The following is a 12264-nucleotide window of genomic DNA, read 5'->3' on the forward strand; positions in this document are numbered from 1 at the left end:
CATGGTCACGAGTCATAATGCATTATCCTCCTGATGTAATATAATTTCCAAATGTGAACTCTAAGCAGTAAGAAGTAGTAAGAAGTAAACCCAACGTAAAACATTATAGAATACATAAGAAATATTCAGCAGCAATGTGAAGTTTACATGGTTCATAATAAATTAAACCTGCAAAAACCCTTGTGTGGTCCCAACTGTGGTTTCCAAAAAGAGAAACTACTTCTTTACAATTGCATCATATGCATTTTTAATTTCATTTTTAGACTTGGTTACACTGGATAAAGTCTACATCTTGCCGACCCTCATTCATTTACTTCTTGTTCGGTCTTTCTCTGTTTGGCCAGCTTTCTGCAGTAGAGGTTGACATGGAGCGGGTGAATAAAGGTGAGCAGTGACACCAAGGTGACACCCACATTTACCTATGAGAATAACAGAAAATAAAAAATGGGGGAGTTGGGGGTGTGGGTGGGGTGTGAAAGAGACAAACTGCTTATTAAACTGGTTAACCTGACTCCTCAGGTTCAAAGCTCATCACACAACCTCTGGACACTTACATAGAGCGGATCACCCTGTAGCTGGTGCTGGATGAGGTGTAGGATTGGAAACTGGAGAAGCAGCACCAGAGCTGACAATGACATCACCATCCCAGTCAACTTCCCAAAATGAGACATTGGGAAGCTAGAGGTGAGATGGAGTGGAGAGAGAGGAAGACACAGCAGAGGGATTAGGAAAAAAAAAGATATTGTTGACTGAATTTGTTGTTTGGTCTGAAGTGTGTTGGAATTAAGAAGGACGTGTGAACATACGCAAAGCTGACAAAGGCTTGGTGGCCTCCATAAAAGAAGGAGCTGTTGACAACCTGCAGGACAAATGTGAGGTACTGCAGACGGAGGACGGGACAGGTGAAACACACACAGAAGAGGAAACACTGCAGGGAGGTCAGGAAGAGGGCGAGAGAGGATGAATGCAGGTCTGCTTCCCGCTTGGTTTCTCCTAAGAAATAGACAAAAGCATGGCTCAGGCTCATCTTAGGTGAAATCACTTCACTTTAACGTGGGGCTATATGCTACCTTCACCCACTGGTTCTCTCTTCAGCCCCAGCTATGTTGTGCGTGTCTTGTAAGTGATGCATTTAATATTTATTGAGTTATTACACATCATTTCTGTTGATGTATTTGATTTAATGTTAACCGTTTTATTCTCTATTAGCAGAGCTCAAAGGTCCAGTGACATCTAGCGGTGTAGTTGCAGTTTACAATTCATTCATTTCACCCTCCCTTTCCAAACGCGAGGGAGAAACTATGGTGGCCCCAAAATGCCTGAAATACACAAATGGTCCTTTCTAGAGCCAGTGTTTGGTTTGTCTGTTCTGGGCTAATGTAGAAACATGACAGGTCAACATGGTGGCCTCCACAGAAGGTGACCCGCAACGCCTGTGGATAAAAAATGGCTCATTCTAAGGTAACAAAAACACAACAAATCTTATTTTCAGGTGATTATACACTAATGAAAAGTAATTCATAAAACTATAAATATTATATTCAATTTCTAAATGGTACACACTGGACTTTTCACACATGCTGACTTGTAAATCATTAAGTTAAATAAACAGCTTTGTTCCACAGTGTAATTTGAAGAAATTCTAGCGAACCTGGAGCCAGAGGCCTGTGCTTGTGTCTGTCCATGATGAGACCGTTCATAGGAGCGAGCAGCACACTGCATAGCTGGGTGAAGGCAAATGCATTGGTGTACTGACTCACTGGACAGGAGGGGTGGAAAGAAAGGACAAATTTAGTACGGAGGAGGAAACATGGTGGTACATAATTTCAAAAAGAGCCAAGTCAAAGATCATGGTTGAAGGGAGTGAAAGTGTCAGTATAGACTATATATCATGTGTATATTATTATTATTATTATTATTATTCACTTAATCTTTTTAGCATTGCACTCCTGAAACATGGTCTGACATGAAAGAATTGATGCAGCAGAGCCAAAGCCTGGCACCTACATTACCCACAATGCAACTTTGCAATGGAATACAATATATTCAACCTACATACCGCAGCCACTGCAGCATCACCAAGATGAGCAAATCATCTGACCTTCGTATCTTGCTTTAATCTGTACAAGCAGTGATTGGCAAGCTTAAAATGCTCCAAGAAAATCAATCATTTTATACCTCACCCAAAGTTTGGTCATTATTGGCTAGCCTGGTGAGCATGGAGTTGACATTGGATAAGAAGATGAACTGACAGAAAAGGATGATGACCACCCACATCAGGTGCCAGAGGAAGAGCCAGGACAACACACAGCTCTGAAAACTAGCTTCTGGATGTAAGGAAAAAGGGAGGGTGGAAACAGGAAAATCAAAGGAAAAAGTTAAATGTGAAATGTTGCTGTGTATTCCATTGAGTCTACTTCCACTTGAGGTAGAGATTTACATTTCCCAGAATTACATTTGACCAGACAGTGAAGGCAGATCCATAAAACCACAGCAGCAATGCATTCTGGCTACTGATGCTGTTGCCAGAATGCTTCTTCTATGATGTATGATTGTTGGATGTTGGTCGAAACAAATGTCTAAAACCTGATGTTTGTATGAAAATCAAAATCCACTTAAATTGGTACTTGATTCTTCACACACACACAAAAAATCCCACAACCAAATGATCCAATACTTAAATTCAGTCAAAACATTTGCTCTTTCTTTGCATGTAAAAACATTTTTGGCTGGATTTTCCTTTTAAACAAATAATGATAGCTTTGGGATCCAAATTAATCCTTTTAGTTGCATGTAATGTGATCAGGTTAAGAGTTTTGAGATCAAAATTGTCACATATTTACAATACCTTCCCCTTGTTTGGGCTCATAGAGTGGCTTATTGAGCACATTCAAGGCAGATGTCTCAGCATCTGCTCTCCTGTTCTTCACATCTACTTTTTTGTCAGTCTCCTCTCCTCTTCCTCTCCTGCGAATGGGGCAGCTTACTCTGTCAAAGCAGAGGTTCTGGATGAGAACAATTCAGCTGCTAGAGGTTAAAATTCATCAATATGGTGTAGTTTTTTCTGACCCATAAGTGAAGGTTTCCGGTAGCGGGTAGGGGATATGTCCTCTGGGCATCAGGAAGAAGGTACGTAGGAGGTGGATTATGCTACACGAGGTGAGGAAGAGAAAACACGACTGAAGAGACACTCCTCTTTCATGCAGCAACTATTGACAGAAAGACAAAAGAGGTATGCTTACAATTTTTAATGTTGACTGAAGAGCACTTAGGTCTTATCAAAATATTGCATCAAATATCCATTACCTTTATGATGAGAAACACAGCAGCAGAGGAGTCATAGGCCCCATTATAGATGGTGATGATGGTGGAACGATAGGAGTCAAACAGGTTCCCCACCTTAACATAAAAGTTACATCCTCACATACTGCTTTTATTTTCCTTGTCACAAACTTTCACACCCACACACCACCCAGGTTTTTAGGCTGCATCACCACAGACCTGAGCATTGGTGATGTGGAGGATTGTTCCAGCAGTAATGAGACATGACAACGCAGGGTACAGCAACAGCGATGTCTCTGTGTGTGAAAGACAGGGCAGAGAAAGATACAGGGAAAGACAGAGACAACGCTGTACGGTATCTGCTCTAAAACTATTTGATGTGTTACATGCAAAACGACATACCTGCGTCGGACAGAGACATGAACAGTGTTCCAGTGGTGAACAAAGATCTGCAGGGAGATAAGTCATGACGTCAAACGCACTAGAAGTCACCTTTCACTTTTTTTTCACTTTTAAGTTGGAGTTGACTTAATGCGTGCTTTACCTGATGTTAGTGCTAGGATCACTAAAGTTACTGCAATCCTTCCAAGATTTGGACATTTATTTTAGCCTAGACATTGCCATCCTTAGATCCATGCAACTAGGACTGATAACACTCTCCAGGGGTATCAATCTCATGTAAGCAAATAAGCAGATATTCAAAAATGTTAAGCTTTTCCTTTAAATAATAAAACTACACATACCAATAACTAATGACATTCCCATCAGCCTCAGCTATACTTTGTGTGTGCAAATGCTAGCATGCTAACATGCTAAACTAAGATGGTGAACATGGTACATATTACCTGCTAGACATCAGCATGTTGGTCATTGTGAGCATTTTGCCATGCTAGTATTAGCATTTAGCTTTAAATTATTTACTGTTGGTTGCTGTTGAATCCTGAACTGTACCGGTTCAAGAATAAAGACCTAATAATTACAATTGCAGCGTTGTTAAACCATTCATTTGACCTCCGCTTCACATTTTAGCTTGTAACTAATCATGGATGTATGCATGGACTACGTGCATGAACATGACTAGTAGGCTGATATTGAAATAAAATATTCCAGGAATCTTATTGTTTTTCTATATATGTGTTTTAATTTGCACTAATTACAAACAATAGTCGATTTTATATAGATTACCATTTTCTTTAACAGGAGGAGCATTCCTGTTAAAGGAAGAGAGTGTTTTTTTTTTACTTCTGTCTCTAAGTAAATGCAGCGATCTTACAGTATGGAAGTTGAAAGAAGAAATACGAATATAAAGGCTGTATGTCAAGGTGTTAAAAACTGAAAATAAAATAAAAATTATTAAAATAAAGTTAAAAAATTAATATTATTATTTTAAATTACATTTCAGTGATCTCATAATTTAATGTTTTCAGTTGCAATTTGTTTGGAGCAGCCACAGTGTGGTATACAGAACTCCTTTCTGTGGCCAGTGCTTTGTCAATGGCATTGGTGGGACTTGGGAATGCAGGAAGAACATGCAAACTGCACACAGAAAAGCCTCAGTCAGTTGGTGGATTCGGACCAATGACCTTTTAGCTGTGATCCAACAGAACCAAGCAGTAAGCCACCCTGCCAGAAAGGTTTTAGTTAGTAATTTAAGGGGACAAATGATCAGACATTTCCTTTAAGGCTCTGCAAATAATTAGAGACCTGTTGTATAAACATCTTCTATGCAAACTTGTATCCTGTTTTGCAGGTCAGGCTTGAAGCTGTTTGAAGCCTGACCTGAACAGGATATTTGTGAAATAATCATTGCCTGAGAGAAGAAGTTGCTGCATTGCTAACAGTGAGAGTAAAGGTGGTTGTAGGGGCCGCAGAGATGATAAAAAGATTTAATTTTCAACATTCAACTTTCAACTTGTGGAAAGTATTGTGTACCTTAATTCATGTCTGCCATTTGATACATTAGGGGCAATGCCGAAAGTAGTGCTGCAGTGCCTAGGAAGTCTGGGATTACCAGGCAAGCCATTAGCCATTGTTAGCAGTTGATAATAATGCATTATGCTGTATTTTGTGCAGACAAACACCTTTGCAACATGTCCACAGACAAAGGTTTGACAGTACTGTGATTTAATGAGACATACAAGTGCTAATAAACAGTACTAACTTGGAGTAGCCATGTTGGATTATGAGGTCAGGGTTAGTGAGAACTTCAGGGGATGTTCCAGTTGAAATACCTGGGAACTCTGAGATTCCAACTTTCAGGTTCAAATGATACGCACCATAATTACTAGTTGAGATGTTGTATGGCGAGAACTACTGAATGTATGATAGCATGCTGCTACTAAGAACTATGTTTTGCTCAACTTTTGAAATAAAAAGTTCTTGTTAAGACTTTGCATTCTTTTATTCATGAGCCAACACTGAAACATCACTAGCATGTTTTTACAGCCAGTGGGTAAATTATGCTTTGTCCGTTTCGCTCCATCTGCCCCTTCATATGCAGCTTGAAGGTCTCAGAAGTGATCGTACCAATTAACAATGTATAGTTAATAGTTCATAATTGCTGCTCTTCTTTTCCTCAACTGCTTATAAAGAAATTAACCTTCACAAACCAAACTAGGCAAACATCAAATAATAAAACACGGTTTTTGTGTTGGTGTGCTCACACAGCTATTAGCCTTGTTGCTGTGGTTCCACAGCGATCGAAGACGTATCCAATGGGAAGGCGTATTATTGTGTTGGCGATGGAAGCAACAGACATGACCCGTGGGAAGTGTTCATCCTGACTAATACAATCTGGAAGAAAGATAGATAAAACGAGGAAAAGAGGTAAATATAGAAACAGTGGAAAACTACTGTATGTAGGCCTACTGCATGTCTGTAACTTATGAGCATATAATTAGTCATATTTTTAAAATTAATTCCCTTAAAGGTCCAGTGTGTAACATTTAGGAGGCTCTATAGACAGACAAGAAATATAATACTCACATGTTTTCTTTAGTGTATAAATAAAATATAAGAATTGTTGTTGTTTTTGTTACTTTCGAATGAGCTGTTTTTATCTATCTATCATCTACGGCCATGCCCGCCATGTTTCTACAGTAGCCCAAAATAGACAAACCAAAACACTCCTAAAACACTGCACACTACATGCCACTAAATCCTACACTGTTATACATTAACAAGTTGGTTGGATTCTTGCAACCCAGTGATTCAGTGGATACAGAGTGGGAAAACTGAACATATGTAATTTTACTGAAATAAATAGATAGATGAATAGAATAATCAGTATTACAAGTTCTGTGTTGTTCACCCTTATTTGCCTTGAAGGTTAACTAATGTTAGTATGAGCAAACCAAGTAAGGTTACAATATATGAATGTTTATATACCTATATACAGAGCATTGTCCTCCTCTCTGGTGGTGTTGGAACAGAATCCAGCAAAGTATCCATCAACTTTCAGCACAAAGACCAAAGAAGCCCAGCCGAAGACAATCCCTGTGAAGAACAAACTCTCTACAAATCCAGACAGTAGTGTCAACCAGTAGTACAATTTATTCCTTCCTCCTTTGAACTCGAACATTCTGCCAAACTCCTCTGCTTCTACCTGAGTAGCTCAGCCAGGTGAGTAGTGGAGTGGTGAAACTTTGACAGCAATAACCAGAGTCACAGAGGTTACCTAGAAAACATGGACACTGCTGACTACAGTATGACATGGCTCACTACACACACACACACTGACCTTTGTATTTATTATAACAAGTGTGTGGTGGTCTGTGGTGATCATCTCCAATTGAAATTAGATCAGCAGATTCTGTTTTTGTCACCAGGAAGCACATAAACACAGAAAGTCTTTGTCTTAATATGTCTCTCTTGATACACCCACCCACACACACACACACACACACACACACACACACACACACACACACACACAGACGCAATCTGTTCCTGGATGTTTTGCACATGTCTGAGTATAATGTTAAGAAAATTAATAAATGTTTTGATGATAATATTCTAAAACTATGTAAAAATGCATATGTATTATACATATAAGAGATAGACATAAAAATATATACACATACACACACACACACACACACACACACACACACACACACACACACACACACACACAAACACACACATACACACATGGCCAGCAGTAACCTAGCAAGACTTACCTGCTGTGCTACAGGCTGTTTGAGGAGATGTTATTCTTCACCACACCCTCTCCCTCAGCATTCTGACACCTACTCGCTCATTCTGAGCTAAAATAGGCCTGTAACTTAACACTGGGTGGGGCACTCAATCATAGACTGATTATCTCTGGAGAGTTGACATTATTTAGGTTTTTCAGGCTGTTCAAGATTCATTTTTGTTTTATTTGGCATTTGACATTACATTTTAAATGTAGCCCATATCAGATTCCAGGTAAGTAAGTAAGTTAAGCTTTATTTATATAGCACTTTTTAAACACAGAGTTACAAAGTGCTTTACAAACAACAAACATACATATGAGTCTATATATATGCATATGTACATATAAATATGTACATGCATAACCAAACCCAATCAAACATACCTAGAGAGCATGTAAATACAAACATACGGAAGATAAAACAAGGGGGAAGGATAAATTAAAAGAGAGACGACAGATGAGAAAACAAACAAGAAGGAGATCCATAAAAAGGCCTGTAGAGGGGGGTTTTGAGGAGCCGCATAAAACTATCCACAGAGTCAGGGAATTTAAGTGAATGGGGAAGACTATTCCACAATGTTGGGGCTAAAACAGCAAAGGCACGGTCACCTTTAGTTTTGCAGTTAGAGTGTAACTATATAACTGTAACTGGTATATATATCCTGCAGTGCACCACTGAGTCTAATGGAATTTGTCACAGTCCAGTAGTGACATGATTTAATTGAATCTATTCAATCAAATTAAAGAGACAATATAAGTGTGCATGATATATGACAAAGTAAAAATTCAAAGATTACAGTTTTATTTTCAAGTTTTGTAACGTATCAATTCATAGCCTTTAGAAGCATTGACTTTGATGGATCACTGGCATATTACAGAAAACACGCCTGGGATTATTTGGGATCAAACTTGGGTAGCACATTGCCTCTGTCTAAACTGATAAATAATATAAGTCCATTTTATTCTCACTTTCTTTTTAAATATGGCAGGGATATACTAACTATTTAAAGCAAAATCAAGACCATCATTTGATGAAAATACATTTTATAAGTGAATTTATGATGATTTATGATAAAGAAGACATTTGTCTGGCAAGATGTTCTTTGCCTTCACCTTAAGTAAGTCTTAAGTCTTATGTCTCTTAAGTCTTAAGTCTTGTTCCTAACTGTCTTTCTTATGCTGCACTTTAACAAGAAAACAAGAGATAACAAATGCCACAATCTTGTGGGATGGTGCTCATCACTGTATATTTTGTATTTAGGATGAAAAGTAATATTAGAGGTCAATCACTTTCTCGCAGATCCATGATTGTGATTTGGAACACTTTTCATCACTCCAGCTTCTCTGATGATTGTAATAATAGGTGACAACACAGTGCTTCATTCGTTCAGATATCCCACTGGCCTCACCTTTTTTCCAAAACCTGTTCAAACACAGACAATCAAATGATTGGCTGGGGTTAGAACATGATGCACAACACACTAATAATCCTCTCAGTGGCGGTCACAGCTCTGGAGACAAGAAGATGTCTTACCCTGTGCTGTTCAGAACTGAACCATCTACCCATTTCCAAGTTCCCTTTTCTTCTCTGTCAGTCAGACCAATCCAGAATATACGGTTTAAGGAATTGATGAATATCTGCAACAGTACCCAAAGTCAACAAAACTATGAAAATGTGGGTTCCTCTGACAGCACTAACCCAACTAAACACGCTGCACTCAATGCAATGTTAGGGAACACAATCTTTAACTTGTTTTCTCTTACCTGCTCTTCTTCGCTTTTTACAACCACCAGATCTGCCCCTCTGTCTTTGCAGTCCTGCCTGCTATTGGCCCAGCTCTCTTGTTTAGAAGAAATGTAGTAGAAACTGTTGTTGAACGATGTGCATCCATCTTTACAGAAATGACCTGCAAGCGTACACAATTTAGGAAGGGAAAGTGTCAAATGTCCATTGTACAAACAAACACACACACACACACACACACACACACACACACACACACACACACACACACACACACACACACACACACACACACACACACACACACACACACACACACACACACACACACACACACACACACACACACACACACACACACACAGAAAAAGACTCACTTCTCACTTTATATGGTCATATGCACACAAAACAAAGTCTACACTCACTGAGTTCAGCCAAAGCCTGTTTTCTCTCTTCAGACCAGCTCTCGTTGTGGGACGGCAGCTTGATTCTGCCTGCATGGGACATTAAATTCACACACTGAGACTATTCTAATCTGCCACCATTTAACTGCACAGGAAATCTAAAACAACAACTGTTGATTTGAAGTTGGTGAATGGATGTTTAGCAGCGCAAATCTGGCTGTCTTAAAAGACAACAAATGTAAATTCCTTACAGTGGAGTCCAGTGCCTATGATACCAGCCAGGAGGAGAACACAGAGCAGCACCAGGCACACAATCATAGCCCTGACCAAAGTCCTGCCTGAATGGAAAATGTTGTTATTATAACAATATAAATGGTCATTCAAACAGCAAAGGAAACGTAGACATTTGTGTTACTCACGTGGCTGCTGATGCACTGCACTCTGGGTTACAGCTTGTTGACCCCCGTAGATGTCTAAGCTTTTATAAATACACACTATCCTCTCCTCCACATCTCTCTCTCCAGTTGTATTTGAGGCTATTTCTTCCATTTGGTTTTGTTCGATAGGATCATTATCATAAATGGCCTCAGACATCTCTGTTTCTGATTTTCCTTTTGCCTTTGTTTCTTTGTACTACCACCAAACTGTGTGCATCGAATATGACAATTTAGGTGGTTTAGTTGCGTTTTGTCGGTCTGTCCAATATCACACTTCTGCATATGCTGTGGCACAGTATCTACACACTTCTGCATTATAATTTCTTCTTTATTCAGCCTGTTCACTGTGGCTGAACCACATGCCCAGATGACCAGATCTAGAGTAAAGTATGAAGTATTTATTTATTCATTCATACACTTCACTGAATGACCATTGACATTTCCTAAATATATCATAAGCAATGTAAATAGAATAAATAATAAACTAAAAGAGAATATCAGTTGTTCAGCCTATAGAGAGTTGCCTTTTACATTTACATGGCCATATACACATGGCACTAAAATGTACTTGTGACCTGGCCCTAAAAACAACTTAACAGCATATTTACTTTAAATTACATATAATGGTTTGATTGGAAGTGAAACCCATGATGGATGTAGGCCTTCAGAGGCGAATCAACTCATAATTATTAGAGCGCAAGTTCTGTGCTGTTTGCTTTTAATGCTACATCAGGCTCTGTCATGGAGTATGGTGTAAAAATACATACAAACATGACAGTTGTTGGGTATGTGTGCTGACAGCAGTCCTAGAAGAACCCTGCACCTCTAGCATCACTTAGTGGTCGTTTCTGGGAAAAGAAATTGATTCTTTTAAAACAAGATAATGTTGTCTATGGCAGAGTGTCAATAAATGTGCACTGCAGTAGTGGCAGAAGTATTGAGATCTTTTACTTAAAGGTCCAGTGTGTAACATTTACTAGGGTCTATTGGCAGAAATTTTTCAGTAGTGTATAATCACCTGAAAATAAAAATCATTAAGTCTTGGTTACCTTAGAATGAGCCGTTTTTGTCTACAAAGGGAGCGGGTCCTCTCCACGGAGATTACCATGTTGAACTGCCATGTTTCTACAGTAGCCCAGAATGGACAAACTAAACATTGGCTTTAGATAGACACTAGAAGTTTGGAAGGCTGAGCTGTATTGAAATGGTTGCAATCTGCAACTTCACTGCTAGATGCCTCTAAATCCTCCACACTGATACTTTAAATAAAAGTTGTAATACCACAATGTAAAAATACCCTTTTCTGCTCAAAGCTAGCTTAAACAATATTTGTCTGCTTGGATTTGAAAGTTCAGTAAAGCTGAATTCTTGTAAAAAGTATAGCGTCAAAAGTGCATATATTATTATATTGTTGGCTGTTGTATTTTTTACTAGCTTCTGGGATTTAGACAGAACAATTAAATGATTTGTTGTTAGTAAATAAATCAATTATGAATTAATAGTTGCCGTCATACTAATTTTAACTATGTTATATACTGCTGGGTAGTTCAAAGATCCCCTCCAGACATGTATGAAGACATATATACAGATAGTCTTAGAAACATTATATTATTATCATTATTATTATTATTACTACATGACACAAATGATCGCCCTTTAGAAGCTGATCATATGTTTTGGATGTAAGAGCAACAACAGCCAGGGTAGCCACATGACAAATCATAATATACAGTTCCACAAAATTCAAAAACAGAACAAGCAAAACATTCATTACATTCAGTAGATGTACTTTCCACCAACAGTGCACTGTCCCCAGGGTAAACCTGAGTACAGCAGATGTCTCCTGTTGGCTATTATTCTGCTCTGTAATTGCCCTTCAATGGCCACATGAGGGCAATGTCGGAACTCTTTCATTTTTAAAGGCTATTTCTATGCCCGAAACAAATATATAATGTGAAGTGTTCAGTTTAAGGCCTGGAAGATGAGAAAAATACATAAATCTGAATGCATATGAGGGCTTCATTAACTATACCATAAACGGCGAAATGAGAAACTTGTTTTCTTTCCAGCGGAGGAAGGTACATTCATTTAACAATGTGATATTTAGTTTTAATTCAATCGTAGTTCAATAATATCGATATTACTTTCTGAAAAAGTCATTTTTCCTGTATTCATCCCTATATTTTAAAGACGCCCCCC

At 38.6% G+C, this 12264-nt stretch overlaps 2 protein-coding genes across 2 annotated transcripts; both read right to left on the minus strand.

Moving 5' to 3' along the window:
* Positions 1-220: 220 nt before the first annotated feature.
* Positions 221-7443, minus strand: LOC127355456 (equilibrative nucleobase transporter 1-like). The gene is made up of 13 exons (XM_051386355.1): positions 6887-7443; positions 6670-6795; positions 5946-6075; positions 3685-3731; positions 3502-3578; positions 3307-3399; positions 3070-3209; positions 2849-2988; positions 2184-2327; positions 1652-1759; positions 807-993; positions 555-678; positions 221-419 (listed from the first exon to the last, which is right to left on the minus strand). Exons 1-13 carry the CDS (start codon positions 6993-6995, stop codon positions 303-305), a joined length of 1542 nt encoding a protein of 513 aa, XP_051242315.1. The 5' UTR covers positions 6996-7443; the 3' UTR covers positions 221-302.
* Positions 7444-7714: 271 nt separating this feature from the next.
* On the minus strand, positions 7715-12259 carry LOC127355460 (CD209 antigen-like protein E). Its single transcript, XM_051386361.1, has 6 exons — positions 10048-12259; positions 9880-9966; positions 9650-9718; positions 9245-9387; positions 9015-9118; positions 7715-8903 (listed from the first exon to the last, which is right to left on the minus strand). Exons 1-6 carry the CDS (start codon positions 10220-10222, stop codon positions 8756-8758), a joined length of 726 nt encoding a protein of 241 aa, XP_051242321.1. The 5' UTR covers positions 10223-12259; the 3' UTR covers positions 7715-8755.
* Between the last annotated feature and the right edge of the window lie 5 nt (positions 12260-12264).

This window comes from Dicentrarchus labrax, unplaced genomic scaffold (assembly GCF_905237075.1).
Source record: "Dicentrarchus labrax unplaced genomic scaffold, dlabrax2021, whole genome shotgun sequence".
NCBI classification, from domain to species: domain Eukaryota; kingdom Metazoa; phylum Chordata; class Actinopteri; family Moronidae; genus Dicentrarchus; species Dicentrarchus labrax.

Bases quoted from the DNA above. Each gene is read 5' to 3' on its own strand.
- LOC127355456 (XM_051386355.1), bottom strand. From the start codon at position 6,995: ATGTCATACTGTAGTCAGCAGTGTCCATGTTTTCTAGGTAACCTCTGT. The intron at 2,328-2,848 runs GTATTGTAAATA...CCTTACATCCAG, and splicing joins TGAGCCCAAACAAGGGGAAG to AAGCTAGTTTTCAGAGCTGT. The intron at 994-1,651 runs GTTCGCTAGAAT...TCTATTTCTTAG, and splicing joins GCACAGGCCTCTGGCTCCAG to GAGAAACCAAGCGGGAAGCA.
- LOC127355460 (XM_051386361.1), bottom strand. From the start codon at position 10,222: ATGTCTGAGGCCATTTATGATAATGATCCTATCGAACAAAACCAAATG. The intron at 9,967-10,047 runs GTGAGTAACACA...TTTTCCATTCAG, and splicing joins TGCAGTGCATCAGCAGCCAC to GCAGGACTTTGGTCAGGGCT. The intron at 9,719-9,879 runs GTAAGGAATTTA...TGTCCCATGCAG, and splicing joins CATAGGCACTGGACTCCACT to GCAGAATCAAGCTGCCGTCC.